This window comes from Gobius niger (genome assembly GCF_951799975.1).
Source record: "Gobius niger genome assembly, chromosome: 11".
In the NCBI taxonomy this organism is placed as follows: Eukaryota; Metazoa; Chordata; class Actinopteri; order Gobiiformes; family Gobiidae; genus Gobius; species Gobius niger.
Window position 1 is genome coordinate 24325156 of NC_136862.1, and position 20195 is coordinate 24345350.

General features: G+C 40.8%; 1 protein-coding gene across 1 annotated transcript; it reads left to right on the forward strand.

The window, feature by feature from the left end:
• The first annotated feature begins 8030 nt into the window (after positions 1-8030).
• LOC306970005 (fibroblast growth factor 1-like) lies at positions 8031-14328 on the forward strand. The gene is made up of 4 exons (XM_079565820.1): positions 8031-8070; positions 11019-11238; positions 13743-13846; positions 14072-14328. The coding sequence occupies exons 1-4, from the start codon at positions 8041-8043 to the stop codon at positions 14246-14248; spliced, it is 531 nt and encodes a 176-aa protein (XP_079421946.1). The 5' UTR covers positions 8031-8040; the 3' UTR covers positions 14249-14328.
• Positions 14329-20195: the final 5867 nt, after the last annotated feature.

Here is a 20195-nt window from a genome sequence, read left to right on the forward strand (position 1 = left end):
TCACTATGCAAAAATGTGCCATACCAGAAAAAAGATACACACAGTGCAGGAAGACTCGGATGACAGCGATGATTTGAGTGAGACATTTTTCATCAAAATGGTGTCGTGTGAGAAAAACTATGCACAGCCCCACAATGCAAGTGACACAGAGCATGCTGTCCGTGCAGTAAAAGATGATAAATGGACTGCACCTCTGTTAGTCAATGGGACACTAGTAACCTTCAAAATCGACACTGGAGCCAAAGCAAACTTGATCAATGAAAATGATCTGAAAGCTCTTGCAGAGAAACCAAAAAGAGTTGCAGACAAGGCAATGTCATTAAAAGCGTACAACAATCAGCCAATACAAACTATGGGTGGTTGTAGGCTCAAAGTCACTGCAAAAGGAAGACAACACAACTTGATGTTTACAATAGTGCCAAGTGGACACGAGTCGATCCTTGGCGACAAAGCATCTGAAGATCTTGGACTAGTCAAGAGGATCTACCAAATCAACAGTGACAACATAGAAATAGACAATCCAAGCAAAAGACTCTCACAAAGTGAAGGTAGCACAAGTGTAGTGAACAAATACTCGAACGTCTTTAAAGGACATGGTACACTGCCTTACACTTACAAAATACAGCTCAAGGAAAACGCTAAACCTGTAGTGCATGCCCCAAGGAGAGTGCCAGCACCGCTCAAAGCAGGACTTAAAAAGGAGCTGAACAGAATGACACAGATGGGAGTCATTGAGCGAGTGGAAGAGCCCACTGACTGGGTTAATTCCATCACGTGTGTTAAAAAAAGGAACTCCCCTGAGTTACGTGTCTGTCTAGATCCCAAAGATTTGAATGAAAATATTAAAAGAGAACATTATCAAATCCCCAAGCGTGAAGAAATCCTGAGTGACATGGCCGGTGCTAAGTACTTCAGCAAACTAGATGCCTCGCATGGATTTTGGCAGCTGAAACTGGACCCAGAAAGCAGCAGGTACACCACCTTTAACACACCATTTGGGCGTTACTGTTTTCTGAGGCTTCCATTTGGCATCAAGTCAGCGCCAGAGATCTTTCACAGAGCTATGGAGTCAATCATAGAGGGTCTAGAAGGAACACGAGTGTACATTGATGACTTAGTTGTCTGGGGAAACTCAAAACAACTCCATGATGAGAGACTTGAGAAGCTGTTACAGAGAGTGAAAAAGTATGGACTAAAACTAAAACGAGAGAAATGTCTTTTTGGTGTGACCGAAATGACGTTCTTGGGAGACAAGCTCACAGCAGATGGCGTGCTCCCAGACAAAACAAAAGTGCAAGCCATACTCGACATGCCGGCTCCGACTGACAAAAAAGGAGTTTTGCGAGCTATGGGGATGGTTAACTTTTTGGGTAAGTTCATTCCCAACCTCTCCTCAAAGACTAAATGCCTCAGAGAACTGCTTCATCACAACGTAGCATTTGAGTGGACAACAAAACATGAAAAAGAATGGAAAGAACTGCAGAGAACTGTGACTGCTGAACCAGTTTTAACCTACTTTGATCCAACGAAACCAACCAAAATCTCCACTGATGCTTCAAAAGACGGACTAGGAGCCGTATTGCTGCAAATGAATGAAGAAAAATGGCAACCTGTAGCATATGCATCGAGATCAATGACAGAGACTGAACAACGCTATGCTCAGATTGAAAAGGAGACACTGGGCCTAGTGTTTGGGTGTGGGAAGTTTCACACTTATGTTTATGGACTGCCCACATTCACAGCAGAAACTGATCATAAACCACTCATATCAATCCGTAAAAAGAATCTCAATGACATGTCGCCCAGAATCCAACGCATGATGTTGACATTGCAGCGCTATGACTTTGACTTAATATACACACCAGGTAAATACATAGTGCTTGCTGACACACTTTCTCGAGCACCAGCACTTAACAGTTGCACGGCTGGGAGCACCGTGGCAGAAGATGCTGATACACACATCAACATGATCACTGCCTCACTGCCTGCATCAGACACCATGTTGCAGCAGATTGTTAAAGAGACAGAAAAAGACTCTATGCTACACAAAGTGTCTCACTGTGTAAACAACGGCTGGACAAAAGGAGTTTGCCCACAGTTTTTCCCGGTGCGGGCAGAGCTGTGTATGTCAAAAGGACTTCTGCTGAGAAAAAACAGGATTGTTATCCCACAAACCATGCGCAAGGACATGCTTCAACGTCTTCATGAAGGACACCTGGGAGTGGAAAAATGTAAAAGAAGAGCACGTGAAGCCATCTACTGGCCAGGTATCAACAAAGACATAGAGGAAATGATTCAGAAATGTGACATTTGCCTCAGACATCACTACAAACAAGTCAAGGAGCCAATGCTGGTGGCCGACCTTCCCACTGCTCCTTGGCAAAAGGTGGGCACAGACCTATTTCATCTGTATGGCAAGGACTATCTTCTTGTTATAGACTATTACTCGAACTATCCTGAGATTGCGCAACTCTCCAGCACCACTGCACAGTCAGTTATAGTGCACATGAAAGGTTTCTTCGCCAGACACGGAATCCCACAATGTGTTGTGAGTGACAACGGTCCGCAGTATGACTGTGGAGAGTTTAAAGAGTTTGCAAAGCACTACGGATTCAAGCACGTTACTTCAAGCCCATTGTACCCACAGGCCAATGGTCAGGCTGAAAAGGGAGTACAAATAGTTAAGAGACTTCTGAAGAAAGCCAAGGATGGTAAGGCTGATCCTCACCTTGCTTTACTAAGCTACAGAGCAGCACCTCTGGAGTGTGGAGCGTCCCCGGCTGAGCTGCTCATGCATCGTAAGCTCCGCACCACACTACCGCAACTGCAACAAGGACGTGACAATGACAACTGGATTGACGAAAGAAAGAGACTCAAACTTAGACAAAAACTGGCCTATGACAGAGCTACAAAATGTCTGGAACCTCTCTGTGAAAAGGACACTGTGAGGATTGAGGGACCTAATTGCTGGGACAGAAAAGCTACTGTACTCAGTGAAGTCGGACCTAGATCTTACATTGTGGAAACGGAGGATGGACATAAAGTGAGGAGAAACAGGAGGAGTCTGTTAAAGACTCATGAGGATACTGACAAACACGGTGAAGCTGAATGTGAACAAGAAAGTGATACATCAAATGCATACCAGGCTGAGCCTCATACCACTGCCTCTCAAATGACTGAACCAATCAGAAGGTCTACTAGACCTAGAAAACCACCTGAAAGACTTGATTGATTGAAAAAGTATAATGTTTTACATTGTTGCTTAAAGTAGAGTGCCTTGTACTTGTTATTTGTTTTATTAGGTACTTGAATTGTGCAACATGTTGACCTTTTGCATATTCCATGTTTTCCATTTACTTAAGGCTTTATTGCAAGCAAAAGTTTAAAGTTAAAAAAACAAAAACAAAAAAAAAGCAGTTTACCTTTGTTTTGTAACTCTGGAAAGGGGATGTAATGATAGGCATACTATTGTGTGACCACAAGGTGGCAGTATAGCCTTTACTGTGTGACGCTAAGACATAGAGGAAGCACACTGTTGTAACAGGGACCACGTTCATGGCTCCATCAATAAATAGCTTGCAGCTCACAGAAGCTAGCAGCACAAATGTTCATGAGTGACTTCTTGAATAATAGAAGACAGAACATTACAATATCAGGACTTAACCGGGCACATATTGTATTTTTTTTCTCATGTATGTTTCTGCTAGGCCTACTTGTATTGTCCAAGTCTTGTTTTTGTTTTTTTTATCTGTCGGTGAGCCAAAGATTAATTTCTACCACTGTAGAAAACACAATCTATTCTTGTCTTATCAGTCTGACCATGCATGTCTAAACAGAGAATGAACATTATTTAAATTATTAAGTTGAATCAAATTAAAATGACTAAAATCTCAAATTGGAGATCACCACTTGAAGAACCCCATGTACCACAGTTTAAAAAACACGTGTTGTACATGTTTCTAATAGGAGGCTCTGTATAGTCTATGAGACCCATATTGTACAATGTAGCTAAGCTTGTTTACATGCACACTGGAAAATAAAAGACTTACCCACCTATTCCTATTTCAATAGCTCGAATTGAGATATGACAACTGGAGAACGCTGACTGTACTTCTGAAAATAACTGTTAACTTCAGTCTCCGTTAGGACTGCACAATAGATCATCAAATGATCTTTAACACGAAATGACGATTAAAAACTGTTCTGTGACCTGATCTCTGTGGCCAAGGGTGATTCAGTGCTTCCCCACTTGATGCAGAAAATCTGCACCGTACACAGAAATATCCCATACAAGGTGGTCCCATTAGATTATAAGATCGCTTAATATTTATTTATTTTTTTCATTTTTATTTGCATGAAGATACCGATCACTTGCACCGGCCCCTATGGTGTCACTCCAATGATGTAATGTAGCAGTCATCCACAGTCATTGTCTCATGAGGACAGACCGAGGACTATGGCCGCCTGCCTCAGCTGTGTGACAGAGACACTTGCTCATTGTTAATAGCAGTGATAAAGCAGCTTTTGCTGAATAATAGATCTGCTACAGTACCATATTATTAGGTGACAGTCACAGGCCGTAACAGTCAACGCATGGTCTGTATTTGAAACAAGAAGCAATACCGGTATGTGATTCAGACTCTAACAAACTTTTTTTGAGCGTGAGTGGACAACAGATGGGAATTCGCAGCTAAATAAACAAATAAACAAAGAAGTGCACTGTACTTTGGCTACTCCTACTGTGTGACTCACCTGCGACAGCTCCTTGACTATATCATGCAACAGAGGCCAAGCCCGAATCTGTCTGATCATAAACGATCTTTGGGGCAGACCGACCCGGGGGCTGTTTGGGGGGAGGACACGCGGTGATGTCATTTCAACCTGAGCGGGGAATTTCTGCTCAGCCTTATCTGCGCGGGCCCCCCCCTGTGGTGGCCTGGTGCGCTGCCCCCTCTGCTGGTGGTGCAAAGCATTTACAAAAGACAACAAAGGCTTTATAGCGGCCCTCAAATGTCACACCATAATAACACTTCCACCTAAAACAGGCTTTAAAAAAGATATGAATTAGATCAAAATGGGTGTGAACCAGCTTAAATGTGTAAATGGAATGATCTCTTAAGGGGAGACACTACAGGCAAAACTCAATTTTTTCAGTTTTCAGGTTTTGGGCCAAATTGGTCTCTGAACATATAAGCTTTCACCCGGAAACAGAAAATATGCCTAATCTTCACAATAACATGTTTAAATATTGCGCTGATTCCATGTTCCCCCATAGACTTATATGGGAGAATGCAATTTCAAGGGCCTTTTTCTCAAAACACATTTTTCTGTCATTGTGGCGACACTATGTCCACGTCAGTCGGACCTAAAGACTTCACTTTTTCCAGCCTTGAACTGAACAATATGTGGAAGATTTTTTCAGAGGGATTTTTTATTATCTAATCCCTAGCCCCATTTATTGAGTTTTGAATGTCAAAAAACTAGGCGAAAATTACATTTTTACAAATTGTTCCACTAAAAAACAGCTTATTTTAAAACTAAACAAGAAATCCAAAATCCCCTCTGAAAAAGTCTGGGCAACTCATTTATCAATAAAATGAAACCATACATTTGAATGTAGCTCTGTCCATTATTCAGATTTCGTCGCCAAAAAGATGGGAAATTTGGGGCATTTTTCGGCATAAAACACCTTGTTCTTATATGAAAAGATAAAATGACAGAAAACTTGTATTTTTTTCTCACATTTATGCCAGTGATCGACAGCAAAAGTTTCAAATTGATATCTGTAAATATACATTTTTTCCCTATTCACCTGCAGTGTCTCGCTTTAAAACAAATACATAAAGTCCAAAATTGCAGTGACCCTAATAGCACCTGAAGAAGCGCAAGTAGCAAAGAGGCTGCGTGCTTTATGTCCATTTGTCTACCACCATTTTGACACATTTTGGGATTTGCTTAAGTGTAAAAACAGCTCTTCCTGTTCTGTGTATGCATTTTGTTTTGCTCATCCCTCTCCATCTGCCACACTCAGGTCCTCAGAGACTGCCCATGCACAGGAAACAGGAGGCTCGGCTGTTTATTTATTCAGCCAGGGCACATTGGGACTAAATGTTCTGAATCAGACAGCCACTATAAAGGTAAGGGAGAAAGAAAAAAATAAACTGTCCACATGGCTGAGGAATTATCACATCGTCAGATAAGTACAATAAAGACAAGTATATAGGCTTTTTTTTTTTTTTACGGAGACACTACATATACAACATGACAGAAAGTCCTCCACTAAAAGTACTGTGGTCTGACCATTGTCAATGGGTCTGACATGACTAAACTCTACACTACTCTGTGTGAGTACACCGCCATCTGCTGGCCATTTGTTATCATGACAGCCACATTGGTTTAGATAAGGTTTGAGCTGAGTCCGTTTTCAGAAGGAAAACAGTCACTTTTCCAGGGCAGGCCCTAGGGATAGGCGACCCAGGCGGCTGCCATCTGCTGGAGGGGGGCGTGAATTGTGCTTTAATTTTTGAAACCCATACTCCCGCCCAGTGCAACATCGCCGATTTTTGGGCATAACTTTTTGTGTCGGAAACTAGTGATTTGAAGCTTTCAGACCGACCCTCCCCGGCCCTTCTACTCCTCCAGGAAGCCGTGTAACATCGCAATGAAAAGACTTAATGAACAGATAATCATAATATAATGTAACAATGATAACCATAATCCATATCTCAAGTGTGAAAAGAAAAAAAAAATACAACAACAGCAATTGCAAAATGCTATTGGGGGGAGGGGGTTCAAGTTCAATCTTGCCTAGGGTGCCAAATTGGCCGGCTCTGCACTTTCCTCTGCCTGCCTCTCTGTTAGTAAATCTAAAATGGCACCTTATGAATGGTCCTCCACCAATGTGTCAACACAGGGGTAGATAAAATGACAATGACTACGTTGGGGCCTTTCTCCTGAAATGCAAAACTAGGGCGATTTGAAGGCAATGAGCATTTAAGCTTTTTTCACTCATTGTACATAAGACACCTCTATCTTCTTTTTAATTGTTTGCACATTTCCTGTCTATTTTGCACACCCTGAGTATTTCTTGAGAGCTGATAACAAGTACATTTCTCTATTGTGAGATCAATAAAGGATTATCTTATCTCATCTATCATTGCATTAGCTCATATTTATGTCATCACTGTGTGCATTTGGTGGAAATTATAAATGAAGCATTAGTTCCAAGTGTCTGTTTCCAAGTTGGACCGGTCCCCACTTAACTATAGTACATGTTTTCTGTTTGGAGCAGCATAGTGGAAACTTGCAGACACGGGGAGGACTCACTTGGCTCCGGAAACAAACCTGGGCCCCTCCAACACTGCGCCATCGTGCAGCGTCATAGCATTGTTTCTCCGTACAGAATATCTGCTGTCTTGAGGATTTCAAATCTTTAAACGACGAGAGCTACATAGTGTGAACAGTTTCTCTTGGAGTTTGGTTTCCGTCTACCACACAGAAACAGGAGTTGACACCGCGCTAAACCTCATCACCAAAAATATGCCGTTCGCAGTTGACACTGTGCGGCACGTGTTGCCCATAACCTTAAAGTGCCATCCAGACTATCGTGTTTAAACCACTACAGTCTTACATCAACATCATTAAATCGAGTTGATTCCAAACCTTGCCCAAGAGATTGTGTTTAATGTCGGATAAAATATGTTTGACAAATGTTTACATGTCTCCAAGAGGACTCCTCCTTCAGGAATGTCCCATGGTCCGGTCAGACGGGCAGACCGGCTTCTTTCCACTCAGCACTAATTTTAGTCCTGACGCTCCGCTGTGAGAGCGCATGGGCCCTGTGTGGGACTCTGCTGGGACAGCCTGATGTGAGCACGAGGGTAGGTTTTTGTACAATTTTTAGACTTAGCATTTGTGTATGGTGTGCCTAACAGGTTGGAGTAAATGGGCCTATCTTTTCTTTTCTCCCAAGAGCGTGGAGTTAGGAAGTGCAAGAGATTAGCCACTGAGGATGTACATAACTGAGAGATTTGCACGCTGATGGGACAATGTCACACTGAATACCGACTGGTGAGTATGGCTGTAAATCCATTTAGCTCTAAACCGCATTTGGTATCTAGTTCGAAATGTTGTAGAGTCTGCGGATGATTGGTTATCTAAAACAGTATGAATATTACTATTTTCAAATGATATTTTGCTCTACAGTGTTAAAGTAAAAGACCACACATGGGCATTTTATTCATAAATAGGAGTTGAATTTCATCACTGGCCAAATAATCAGCTTTGAGATAGGATGCAGGCTCTTCAGTTATGCGGTGTGGCTTCAAAGTGATTGTGTGGAAGCTTCATGTATTACAAATTTAATAAAATATGCACATTTTACCACCTGGCGTAAAGTAAGTAATTATATATACATATTATTTTTTGTGAAATCCCTCCTACCCGGATCTCAGCAACTAATCAGAGTCTAGCATCCTCCTGCGTTGACCAATGAGATGAGCTTTTCCCGTAAACCAGCCTGTCAGGGCCAATCAGGAGGGGAGGAGGAGGAGCTCGATCGATTACTTTTGAAAATTCTGTTCCTGCTCTCCTCATTTTGCAAATTTTCCAGACTACCACTGACTATCGCAAGGACCTACACCTGATGAATGTATATATTTAGTAGTAGATTTGCTTTTACTGTTCGTACACATCAAAAACACAGGTATTAATTACGAGGTAAAACATGGATTAACCCAGAAAAGGAGATTTTAATGCAAGGTAATGCTGGGTAGGCCTGGTTAGTAAAAGACTGAATGGGAGTATCGGGAGTTTTTTGGGGGGAGAGGCGTAGGAGATCTAAATTTGGTCCGACATTCTACCCCAGATCAGCCGTAAACTAATGAATCTAATATATTTATTTATTTGGGGTCAAGGGCCCTCTGCTAAGGGCTGTCCGTTCCCTGTATGACCGCAGCAGGAGCTTGGTTCGCATTGCCAGCAGTAAGTCAGGATCTCGGGGTCTGGTTCTCAGTGAGGGACGGATGGAGCGTGAGATCGATAGATGGATCGGTGCGGCGTCAGCAGTGATGCGGCCGCTGTATCGGTTTGTCGTGGTGAAGAGGGAGCTGAGTCGGGGGACAAAGCTCTCGATTTACCGATCGATCTACGTTCCCACCCTCACCTATGGTCATGAGATTTGGGTAATGACCGAAAGGACAAGATTGCGGATATAAGTGGCCGATATAAGTTTCCTTCGCAGGGTGGCTGGGCGCACCCGTCGAGATCGGGTTAGGAGCTCAGTTACCCGGGAGTAGAGTCGTTGCTCTTTCACGTCGAAAGGAGCCAGCTGAGGTGACTTTGGCCGCCTGGTCGCCTCCTTCTGGAGGTGTTCCAGGCTTGTCCTATTGGGAGGAGGCCTCGTGGAAGACCCGGGACACGCTGGAGGGACAATGTCTCCGAGCTGGCCTGGTGTCGCCATGGGGACCCCTCAGAACAGCCGGAGGAGGTCAGCATGGATCAGGAAGTCTGGGCATCTCTGCTAGACTGCTGCCCCCACGACCCAGCCCCGGATTGAGCAGAACAAAATGGAGGGATGGATATGTATTTCCAGTCCAACCCAAATAAAAATCAGGACCAAATCAGGTTTGAAGTGGACTTTGATCAGATCTAAAACTTAAAACTGATGTCCTTAATCTCACAGTCAGAAAATCAAACGCATTGCAAAGAAACACAGGTAAAAAACAGGACTTGAAGCCAAAATCCCCCTGAAGAAGAGCATGCAGACCACCAATTCTGAATTTGAGAACCATCTTTTCACGATCACCTCAGTGCTCCTGAAAACATTTACCATTTTTATGACCAACTTATCTGTGTATAGAAACATTGGTTCTTTATCTGTAGCTTGTTAACTAAGCACATCTCAGCTATGCAGACATCCTCCCACTCGCTTGCACCCAGTTGCCTCTTTTTTTGACGTCATTCCCGGCCAGCAGCAGCAGCCCTGTCCAAAAGTCCAGAGCGGAAAAAAAAACAAAAAACCTGTCCTCTCAAAATCCCGAAACATATCTTACTCTGCCCCGGCTCTGCTGTTGGGAAAGCCGGACGGCGAGTGTGTGTGCGGTTGTGGTTTTTGCACTTGTCTGTCTCACAATATTTTGGATGCCATTCCCTAAGACGTTCCAGATGTGAAGCTACATCTGGCCCACAGTGATACAGCGGAGTATCGTCTTGCATAATGGAGAGCTTTCCAATATTGTGGAGTTAAGATCTGGTTCAAGAAGACGTTGCCCAAAGGGGGTAAGCCACCGAGACAGGGTTGCATTGTACAGATCAAAACTTTAAGCAAAATGTCAGATTTCTTTTGCTGTTATGATCCTTGTTACAATAATATTAGGGAGAAATGTTTTGGGAAAAGTTCATATTTATGTTCTTAAACAAGTAAGTATAGTTGCAAAGTAATGGAATGTTTACCCGTCATAAACTCACTGTAGATCACTTGCCAATTTGATACATAAGAGAATGTTTTTTGAGGTATTTTGCAAGAGTTTTGAGTTACTTAGAAACGTCTTTGGAAACTTCTCAACTTCTGTTTTACTTGTTGCATAGCCTGGCCTTGATCTAATTCAGGTGAAGTTACATCACTGCCATCTGGTTACAATTTATACAGGGAAGAACAAAAAAAAAATAAAACAATCTCGTCCACGCTGCGGAGATAGCGGACAAGTTTGGTCATGTAGCGCTTTGTGTTTGGACATAAGCCAGTCGTGATCCTCGGAGCTGCCTTTATCAACCATACGACAAAGTGGGAGAGACTCTTACAGAGCGCGCTGCTGGGAAAAGGGAGGCTTTTTTTTTTTTTTTTTTATTGTCCTTCCTGTAAGATCAAAATGAGGGCAGCGCTCTCCTCCTTATCCTGCTTTTCCTGTCTGAAACGTACCCAAAATGAAGGAATCCGAGACGAGGAGCCCGGCACAGCAGCAGCAGCAGCAGCAGCAGAGGTTGTGGATAATAATGGGGCTCCTATTGTGCCCTTGCAGCCCGTGGGACATCCCTCTGAGCGGTCCGATACTGAGAGTGTGTTCGGGATGTCCGAGGGGGATGTGACGGTGCTGCCCTTCGCCCCCGCGGCCTCTCAGGACCGGCCCCTGCAGGAGCAGAGGACGCTGACCCGGCTCTACTGTAAGAACGGGGGCTACCACCTGAAGATCAGTCCAGAGGGGAGAGTGAGCGGAGGGAGGCAGGACAATGACCCCTACGGTGAGGATGCATTCCAGTCTTTTATAACGTGGTAAAGAAAACGGCGAGTACTGGTGTTGCATGTCTTTGTTGAATACTCTTGACAGTACTTAGATTTTATTCTATATTATAATGTTGGAAAGTGCAATGGGTTAGGGGTGTCCAAACCTTTTTCTTATTGAGTGACACATAATGCACATTTACATAAGTTTGACCTCACCACAACCCCTTTATTCAGGTTTGAAATATTAACACTAGGTCTGTTTCATATATACATTTTTGCCATTGATGATAAGGCATAAAACCGCCTCACAAAATATTCAACCTGTCAAGTACAACCAGGCCTCAATCAAGGTAAAATCAGGGCTGAACTGTGTCTAAACAGGTTCTGAAATATTGTAGACCAGTGGTTCCCAAAGTGGGGTCCGGGGGCCCCTGGGAGGCCTCAGAGGCACTACAGGGGCCCCCCCAAAGCTTGTAAACAAAACAAGTCCAGTGAAAAAAGTTCATTGTGAAAGGAAAAATACATTTATTTGGACAAATGCACCAGTTTAAACCAATAGTTAGCCTACTGTCATTGCTAGATGTGCTGTTCATGTCATCTTAGCTGTGAAATAACAAAAAATTCCTTTGAATGGAGTAAATTATTATGATTTGGGGGGCCCCGAGAGATTTTCTGATCAATAGGTGGACCGCGATGTAAATAGAGTAAATTATGTCGAAACTGGGTGTGAACCAAGTCTAAACTAAAAACTTAAAGCCACACCGTGTAACATTTCAATAATATAAACATTTATTTAATTACAGATGATTTCACTGTTATGAAATGCACAGTAAATACACAATGCATGCAATAAACTTTGTGCATTTAGTTTGTTCACCTTTCCTAAGACCTGACTTGTAACTTTAGTGGGAGTGGGGGACGTCTCCAGCTTGATGTGACGAAATATTCTATTATTAGTATATTATACTCTTTCAAATCCATTGTTTGATCACCCACTGCAAAAATAGGACTTTATGTGTCTAGCTGATCATTAAGAGCCTGTTTTTTATAGCAACAGTAGAATCCAAAATGTTACACACTGTGCCTTTAAAATGATCTGTTACTGAAATGAACATTGTCTAGCATTACATAAGACGCCCAAATACCACCAGCCGCATCCATCACAGCGTGAGAACCTCTGATCTGTGGTATTTTGAGCAAATTCAGCAGGAGACCTGAGGCCAACAAAAACTGAACCGAGGCCACATTTGACCCCTGGGCCGCAGTCTGGACAGTAAACATTATCGAGATCGACACGACATGGGGAGACATGTTTCCATCTTCAGTTTTAAATTGAAGGATTTGGTTCAACTCCCTACGAAACACCACTGCTGTTGTGTTGTTGGGCAAGACACGTCACCTTTCTCCCAGTGTTACTGTGCGTGTGGATTATTGCCCCAATGATTCCTTAACCTCTTAACTCCCGCCTGAACCGAGAGGATCTGTTTCCTCAAGTCATCAGATTTTTTTTCAATCACTTTTTTGTTGGGTATTCAACTCATTTTTGTAATTTGTTTGTCACATTTTGTCACATTTTTGTCATTTTTTCGTCAATTTTTTGGTCAATTTTTTTGACGTTTTTTGGTCACATTTTTGTCACATTTTTGTCACATTTTTGTCATTTTTTCGTCAATTTTTTCGTCCATTTTTTTGTAATTTTTTGGTCACATTTTTGTCACATTTTGTCACATTTTTTCGTCAATTTTTTCGTCCATTTTTTTGTCCATTTTTTGGTCACATTTTTGTCACATTTTGTCACATTTTTGTCATTTTTTTGTCAATTTTTTTGTCAATTTTTTTGTCGTTTTTTGGTCACATTTTTGTCACATTTTTGTCATTTTTTGGTCATTTTTTGTCACATTTTTGTCATTTTTTCGTCAATTTTTTCGTCAACTTTTTTGTCATTTTTTGGTCACATTTTTGTCACATTTTTGTCATTTCTTTGTCAATTTTTTATCAAATTTTTGTCATATTTTTGTAATTTTTTTGTCACATTTTGTCACATTTTTGTCATTTCTTCGTCCATTTTTTGTCAATTTCTTGTGACATTTTTGCCACTTATTCATACATTTATCGTCACTTTTCTGTCAATGTTTTCTCACTTTTTTGTCACATTTCCCTCATTGTTTTCGTCTCAGTTTTGTTGCTATTTTCACAGCTTTTTTTCCAGAAGCTTTTGAACTGGGGTAAAGCCAAACTGGAGAAAATGTGCTCGGTTCAGGTGGGAGTTAAGGGGTTAATGCACTAAACAAGGCAGATGATTTGCCCTGGCGACGCCACACAGGAAACGCCGAAAAGGAAAAGAATGATATAAGATAAGGCACTTCCTGTGACGAGATTCAGCTGTGACACTCAAATTCTGTTTTGTTTTTTTGGGGACTTAAGCAGCTACAATAACAAGTAGCTCTCCCTCTTTATCCTTGGAAGGGCTACACTCGCAGATAGCAGCGGTGTTGAGTGTTTTTGCCGTTGCGTGTTGCAGATATTTTGAGGCTGAAGGCTGTGAGTGTGGGAGTGGTGGTGATAAAAGGCGAGCACAGCGAGCGGTACCTGGCCATGGACTCAGAAGGACGCCTGTACGGAGCCGTAAGTTTGAGTATTGCTTTATAGCGTCATTCTGGTATTCTGCTACTTCAAAATAATAGCATTTTACTCATCATTCTTGGAAGCCAATTGTTCTGCCTGACTAACTCCTTTCTCAAGAACTTCCTCCAGCACCTCATGAGTTATCATTTTCCAGCGAACACTCAACATGACATTTCTCTAGAAGTCTTTCATGCCTATTCATAGCTTCCTTTCTTTTCTCCACAGCAAACGCTAAATGACGAGTGCCATTTCATTGAGAAGTACGAGGAAAACCACTATAACACGTACTGCGCTCAGAAGTCCGGGTGGTACGTGGGGCTGAAGAAGAACGGGCAGCCCAAACCGGGGCGGGACACTCACCTCGGGCAGAAGGCCGTGCTCTTCCTGCCGCGGCCGGTCTGAACCACTGGTAGAAGGGGAGTAGCGCATACTTTAAAGCGAATCATCAAATGCATTGTGTTAGTGGGTCACGTTTTACTTTACAGCGCAGTGATAATAAAGGGTAATGGGATTGAACTGCATATTAGTTACTGGTCGCTGGTTCAGTCCTGGGCTGGGTCAGGTGTCGGCATTTTGTTCCGGGTGCTTCGGTTTTTCCTACCACTAAAAACATGTACAATAGTGGGGCAAGGACTCCCTTGAGAAAGACATTGTTATACATTTATATTGTTATGCTTTAAAGCTGAATTGTGCAACTTTTTATGCAAAAAAAAAAGTTTATATTTGTGCATATTTGACCTTGTAATGACCCAGTGGCTGTGGATTTTGATCACAGTGGTCTCTACAATGCTCCCGGATCAATTGTTTTGTAGGTTTTCTGGTGAGACATAAAAAGTTGCATAATGCATCTTTAAGCTCCAATGTGTGCATCCTATTTCCAGGCTATCACTGTGCGCTTTAAGGCACACTGCGTAACATTTTTGATTCTACTGTTGTCGATACAAAACATGCTCCAGCTTGACTCAGAAACGGCTATTCTTGCAGTGGCTTATCAAAGAATGGATTTGGATGAGGACCTTATATCTCATATTTGGCTGGTTTTAGGCCTCATCTCCATGGTGACGAGCTGGGCACCATGCAAACACTGTTTGTCAATTTGTTGTAGGCATTTTTCAATTATAAAATTATCGGCAATCAAATAAATGCTTTTATTTTATTATATTTATTCAGTGAAATGTTACGTAGTGTGGCTTTAAGTAAACACTTTTTTTTGCAACAGATCATGTAACACACGGCACCACTGAAAAACTTTGGTGCTTCCTGTAACCATTTTATTCTTTACAGACTAGTCACTGACTGGATTCTGATTTTCCAAATGCTGCGTCTTCGTTACTGTAACATTATGCAACTAAAATCTGAAGGGAGATATATTTGAAAAGGCGGTTGCAACGAACGCACCCCTGTTGATCCTCGTCTGTTTTATTATGCTGGATGCCTTTCTAAATGCAACACTGTGAAAAAAGCTTGTATTTTAGTATTCGATGTATCACTTTATGGGTTACCACACCCCATTGTAACTCACCAACACATTTAAACAAACTGAGGGTGACACTGATTTGGGCCATGTGTGGCAGAGGACTGTTATTAATTCTACTATAAACTAACAAAGACAAAATATTAAAGAAAAAAAAAAAAGTAAGCCTAAACTGTGGCCAGAAACACTATTTTAAAGATAATGGATGTCATGGAACAGGTTTCCAACAATGTGATAAGAGCTGTTGCGTCAGTCGGGGAAATAGCTTTTTAATTTGAGTGCTGCTTCGAAATACCACTTCTGTCAAACGCATATGAACATGATGTTCATTAATAAGGGCCATAAATCAAGGCAAAGAAAGAAGAAAGAAATCCAAAACATCTATCGTAAAAAAAAGAAGCTACAACAATAGAGTTATTTTATGGATAAAAAATATTTTATGTTCTTAGGAAGAGACGAGCAAGCTGTACCTTTTTATTTCGAGCAATGGTTTTATGGTATTTTATTATTTTTCTAGTATCAAAAGTGCACTTTGCTGTTAGGTATAACATACACAGTGATTAGACTAACTTTTTTGACCCATGCTATCGACAATTACGCTTTCTCATATACTTGTTATATTGTCTCAAAAGTGCTGTGGTATTCATAATTTCATTCACATGTATATTGTCTTGGGTTACACTTTATTTTCCACTCCTTTATACATAAAATTGAGTACAATGTAATCTGCTTTGTAACAATCTGTAATAAACAGTACCTCTGTAGTACAAAAACAATGCAATAATGTGTATTAGTACTTTGGAGGTACATACTGCAGTAAGGTCAAAATTGGGGTCTTCTGTTTTATTACATTATGTGCAAATACATCTTCCATCATGTATGCAATACATGGTATTACATTTGGCAGGTACAATGTATGAAAGTTAGTGTAAAATAAAGTGTTGCCTTTTTTGCGACTGTTGTCTCCACACCAACCAAACGTGTGAACGTTTTACTGACTTGCAATATAACAATACTGTATTTCATGTTTTAATATTGTGAATATTTATTAAGAAATTGGTTTGCTGTCAAAGTATTATTATTTTTTTGTCATAAAATGTTGCCTATGCTTTATAAAGGACCATTTATACATAAAAATCACGTGGGAAACTGATCATCTTCATATTCGTAATATATTGTACAGTGGATTTATATGAATTAAATATTAAATAACTACAACATTAATACTTTGTGGTCGGTTTGTGCTGTCCTAAAACAAACTAAGAAATGAAGGGTCTATTTCCTCAAATCCTATATGCATAAAAATAATAATTTCGGAGCCTATATTTTGTCGTGGTTAATAGGTAGAGACTTCCATGTTTAAACAGCTGCTTATCAGAGACATTTTCTAACTTTTTCCCTTCAAGAGTTGGGTGCAGTATGTGGTGTGGCCGCCAGATGTCGCTGTTGACTAACCTATAGCACAGAAAAACCGAGACGTCTCCACAAACGTTCTGACTCAAGCTGCTTTGTCCGTGTTTATTTTCATTAGTGGTCTGCGTATTTCTCAAATCCCACTTAAATAAACTCACAACGAAGTGTGAAATGTCAGAATAGACCGCAAACTGACCGAAATGAAGAGTAGTTTATGCCCCGGGAAAGACTGAGTTAACCTACAAAGCACTGTTAACTTGGCGGGGAAAATAGTTTTACTTGGACATAGATAAACAAATAAATAAATGCCGAAATGTAAGGCCTATACTTTTAATAAATTACTTTGATTTGAGCCCATAGGTTTTTATAGACTGGCACATAAAATCTATTAAGAGGGCTATAGTTTATCTCGTAATAATGTAGTTATGGCTTGGCGTGGACTAGCTAGGCCTCCATCTTTCTTCAATGCAGCCGGTTTAAACTTAGATTTCACTTAACCTAGGCCTTAAATAAAAGTCTCTCCCCACTTTATAAAAGACCTTTTGGTCAAAAAAGCTGTAAACGGAAGAAAGTAATCTGTCGTAATGCAAACCGACATTAGCTGCATAACATCCACATAGCAAACCCATTTGGAGCTTATTTTCCTGTTCCTAAAGTTGTTACAGATGATCCCAGAGTACAGGAAGCTCCTCACTCTCACCCCGATCCAGTGTTTCACCACATTTTTGGACAGTGCAGCGTTCTTCATCTGATCCACAAATTGCAACACTGCAAAAAAAAGGGGGAAAAAAGTGGATCTAACTCAAGTTATTAAGTTATAAATGCTGAGTTCAGTGTAGTGTGTACTTAAGTCAAATAATATCATAATCAGTCTATGTTTAAAGTTTTATATTTTATTTAAACTGACTGAGTACAAATCGTGTCATGTGCTCTACCAGTGCTCACAAAGTCACCTTCTTTTGTTTTCTTGAAAATAGTGTCTATGTGTGTGTGGGACACGACGAGTCAAAGGCAGTTTTGTTTTATCTTTTTTTTTACAGTGTTCGAAAAATGCCATTTGCAAATTTCGGAAGGAAAAATGGGGTCTGGGATGTTTGGGAGGAATGCCGTCGATTCCAACAATGTTCCATATTAACAGAGGGATTTGAACTGGAGCTGACAGAGAGCATTATGGGATTATGAGTTTTCCGAGACAAATTCGTGTTTGGAAACAGACGCTGCTCACTTCCTCACTGGGACTGCAGCTCCAACATGACTCTACTCTGACCCACTGTAAAATCAGAAAATCTCTATTTAACGGACGGTAATGGGGTCATAAAACTCTGCAAGTTCAGTTTTTGTCAATGTCAGTGCTCAGAGTTATTTGGAATAATTGAAAAATTGTGTACAGAAACTCGGAAAAGGCCATAATTGAAAACATTAGTGACTTTATCTTCTCGTTTTGGGGACATTTGAAACATATCGATTCAGTTCATAAATGTTGGGTTTGGCAATTATTTTTTTTTAAACTCAATTCTCTCCCTATTGAAACCATGTCAGTTCACTGTGACCGGAGTGGACAATGAGGACACATGTCCACGGGCTGGGCTTGGACCAGTAACCTTTCAGTTCCCTGACCAATTAGACCATTGCTCTACTGCCGCCCCCGTGCTGTACAAAGAAATGTATTCATCACAAATCCTGTAATGGGTCTCTACCCGGTTTATGCTTAAATTGTGCTGGAAATGATGAAATTGGGTTTAAATAAAAAATAGAATCTGGCCTTTAAGTCATCCGAGAAGAAAGGCGGCATGGCCATAAAATATGAATAATGTTGTATTAGTAAGAACTACATTCTGTTTCCGTAGAGTTGACTTACTGCACTTTAGAAATGAGTGATGTGACATTCTCAGTCAAAAGGTCATTGTCTCAGTCAAAAGGCAGCCTGAATGTGTCTCACTGAGCAATGATATGTATAAATCAGAGTCAGAAATACTTTACAGATCCCCAAGGAGAATTCTTAAGATTCTATAGATAGTTTGTGCAATTTGATAGCAGTTTATAATATGAAAAAGGAAATAAACTTAAGTATATATATTATAACATGAACCTTTTACAATCTCGTATCATTATTTTAAAGTGGCTTCTTTACTCTGTCCCTCTCTGACACACACAAACGCACGCACACACACAGACACAGATCTGGCTGAGGGCCTGCAGGGCTGAGCGGGACAGGAAGGGAATCATTCACTGTAAACTGAACAAGGACTGTCTTCCTCTGGGACGTCCCAAGTCTGACGAGCCAAGAGTCCTGCAACACAAACCCTCCGGCAGCACACACACACACACACACACACACACACAAATATCAGCCAAACACACCCCTCCGCCTGAGAAGCAGCTACACCCATTACAGCGCAATTATAGACAATGTTTGGCACCACTTTATTAAAATAAAGCCAATTCATTGTTCCAATTTATGAGTAGAAATGAAATGTAACCATTTTAGAGTATCTTATGTCTTTCCTCATAGAGTTCTATTGGTTCTTCACTGATATACAAAAATCTTTGAATAAATCTTTTAAAAAACTGCCAAAACAAACACTTGTCTGAAAATGGCCCTGCACTTTTGGATCCCGATTCCAGCTGAAAACCTCTGCCTTAAAGTTGACAAAGTTATGTAGGGGTGACTGGGCTATTTGTCACTCTTTTTTTCCTAAAGTTCACTGCTCATCAACAGAAACTCCCACGTGCAATAAATGAAAGCTTAAAGTAGACCTTGCTCTCTTTTTTCTATTTCTATTCTATTCTATTCTATTCTATTCTATTCTATTCTATTCTATTCTATTCTATTCTATTCTATTCTATTCTATTTTCTATTGCGATAAATAGTTATTAACCGTCAAACACAACTAAATCAACTGTGACAATGTTCCCCTTGTGCGGGGCAAGTTGTCACAAGGCTCGGGGTTGGTTGTCACTATTGTGTTCATAACACTCATTTGAACTAACAAAATGTTGAAAATGTACAAATTCCCCAAAATTACTCAAACATACAGCCTCTAAAAACCTCATGTTAAAAAAAAACAACAACTCAGTTTTTGTGACAAATAACCCCGAGTGTCCACTTAGCTAACAAACGGCTTTAGCATGTTAGCTCTAAAACGAATCAAATCAAAGCTAGCATCTGTGTCTTTCAGATCAGAGTCATTTGTTTAAGGCGCTAACAAAAGGAAAGCTCTCACTACACAAAAAACCCAAACATTAAAGTTTGGGAAAAGGTCCCATATTGAAAGGTCCCATATTGTCATATAATGGGAAGACAAATGACAGTGTGCAAAACTGAATATATATGAACCAAATGCATGATCCACATTATGCTTTGACCACGATTTGGGATTGCAGAACGAAATTATCCTTCATAATCATCTTACAACTACACCAATAATGTTCCGTTATTTATATATATTTTTTTGTCCCGTT

Bases quoted from the DNA above. Each gene is read 5' to 3' on its own strand.
- LOC306970005 (XM_079565820.1), top strand. From the start codon at position 8,041: ATGGGACAATGTCACACTGAATACCGACTG. The intron at 8,071-11,018 runs GTGAGTATGGCT...GTGCCCTTGCAG, and splicing joins GTCACACTGAATACCGACTG to CCCGTGGGACATCCCTCTGA. The intron at 13,847-14,071 runs GTAAGTTTGAGT...TTTTCTCCACAG, and splicing joins AAGGACGCCTGTACGGAGCC to CAAACGCTAAATGACGAGTG.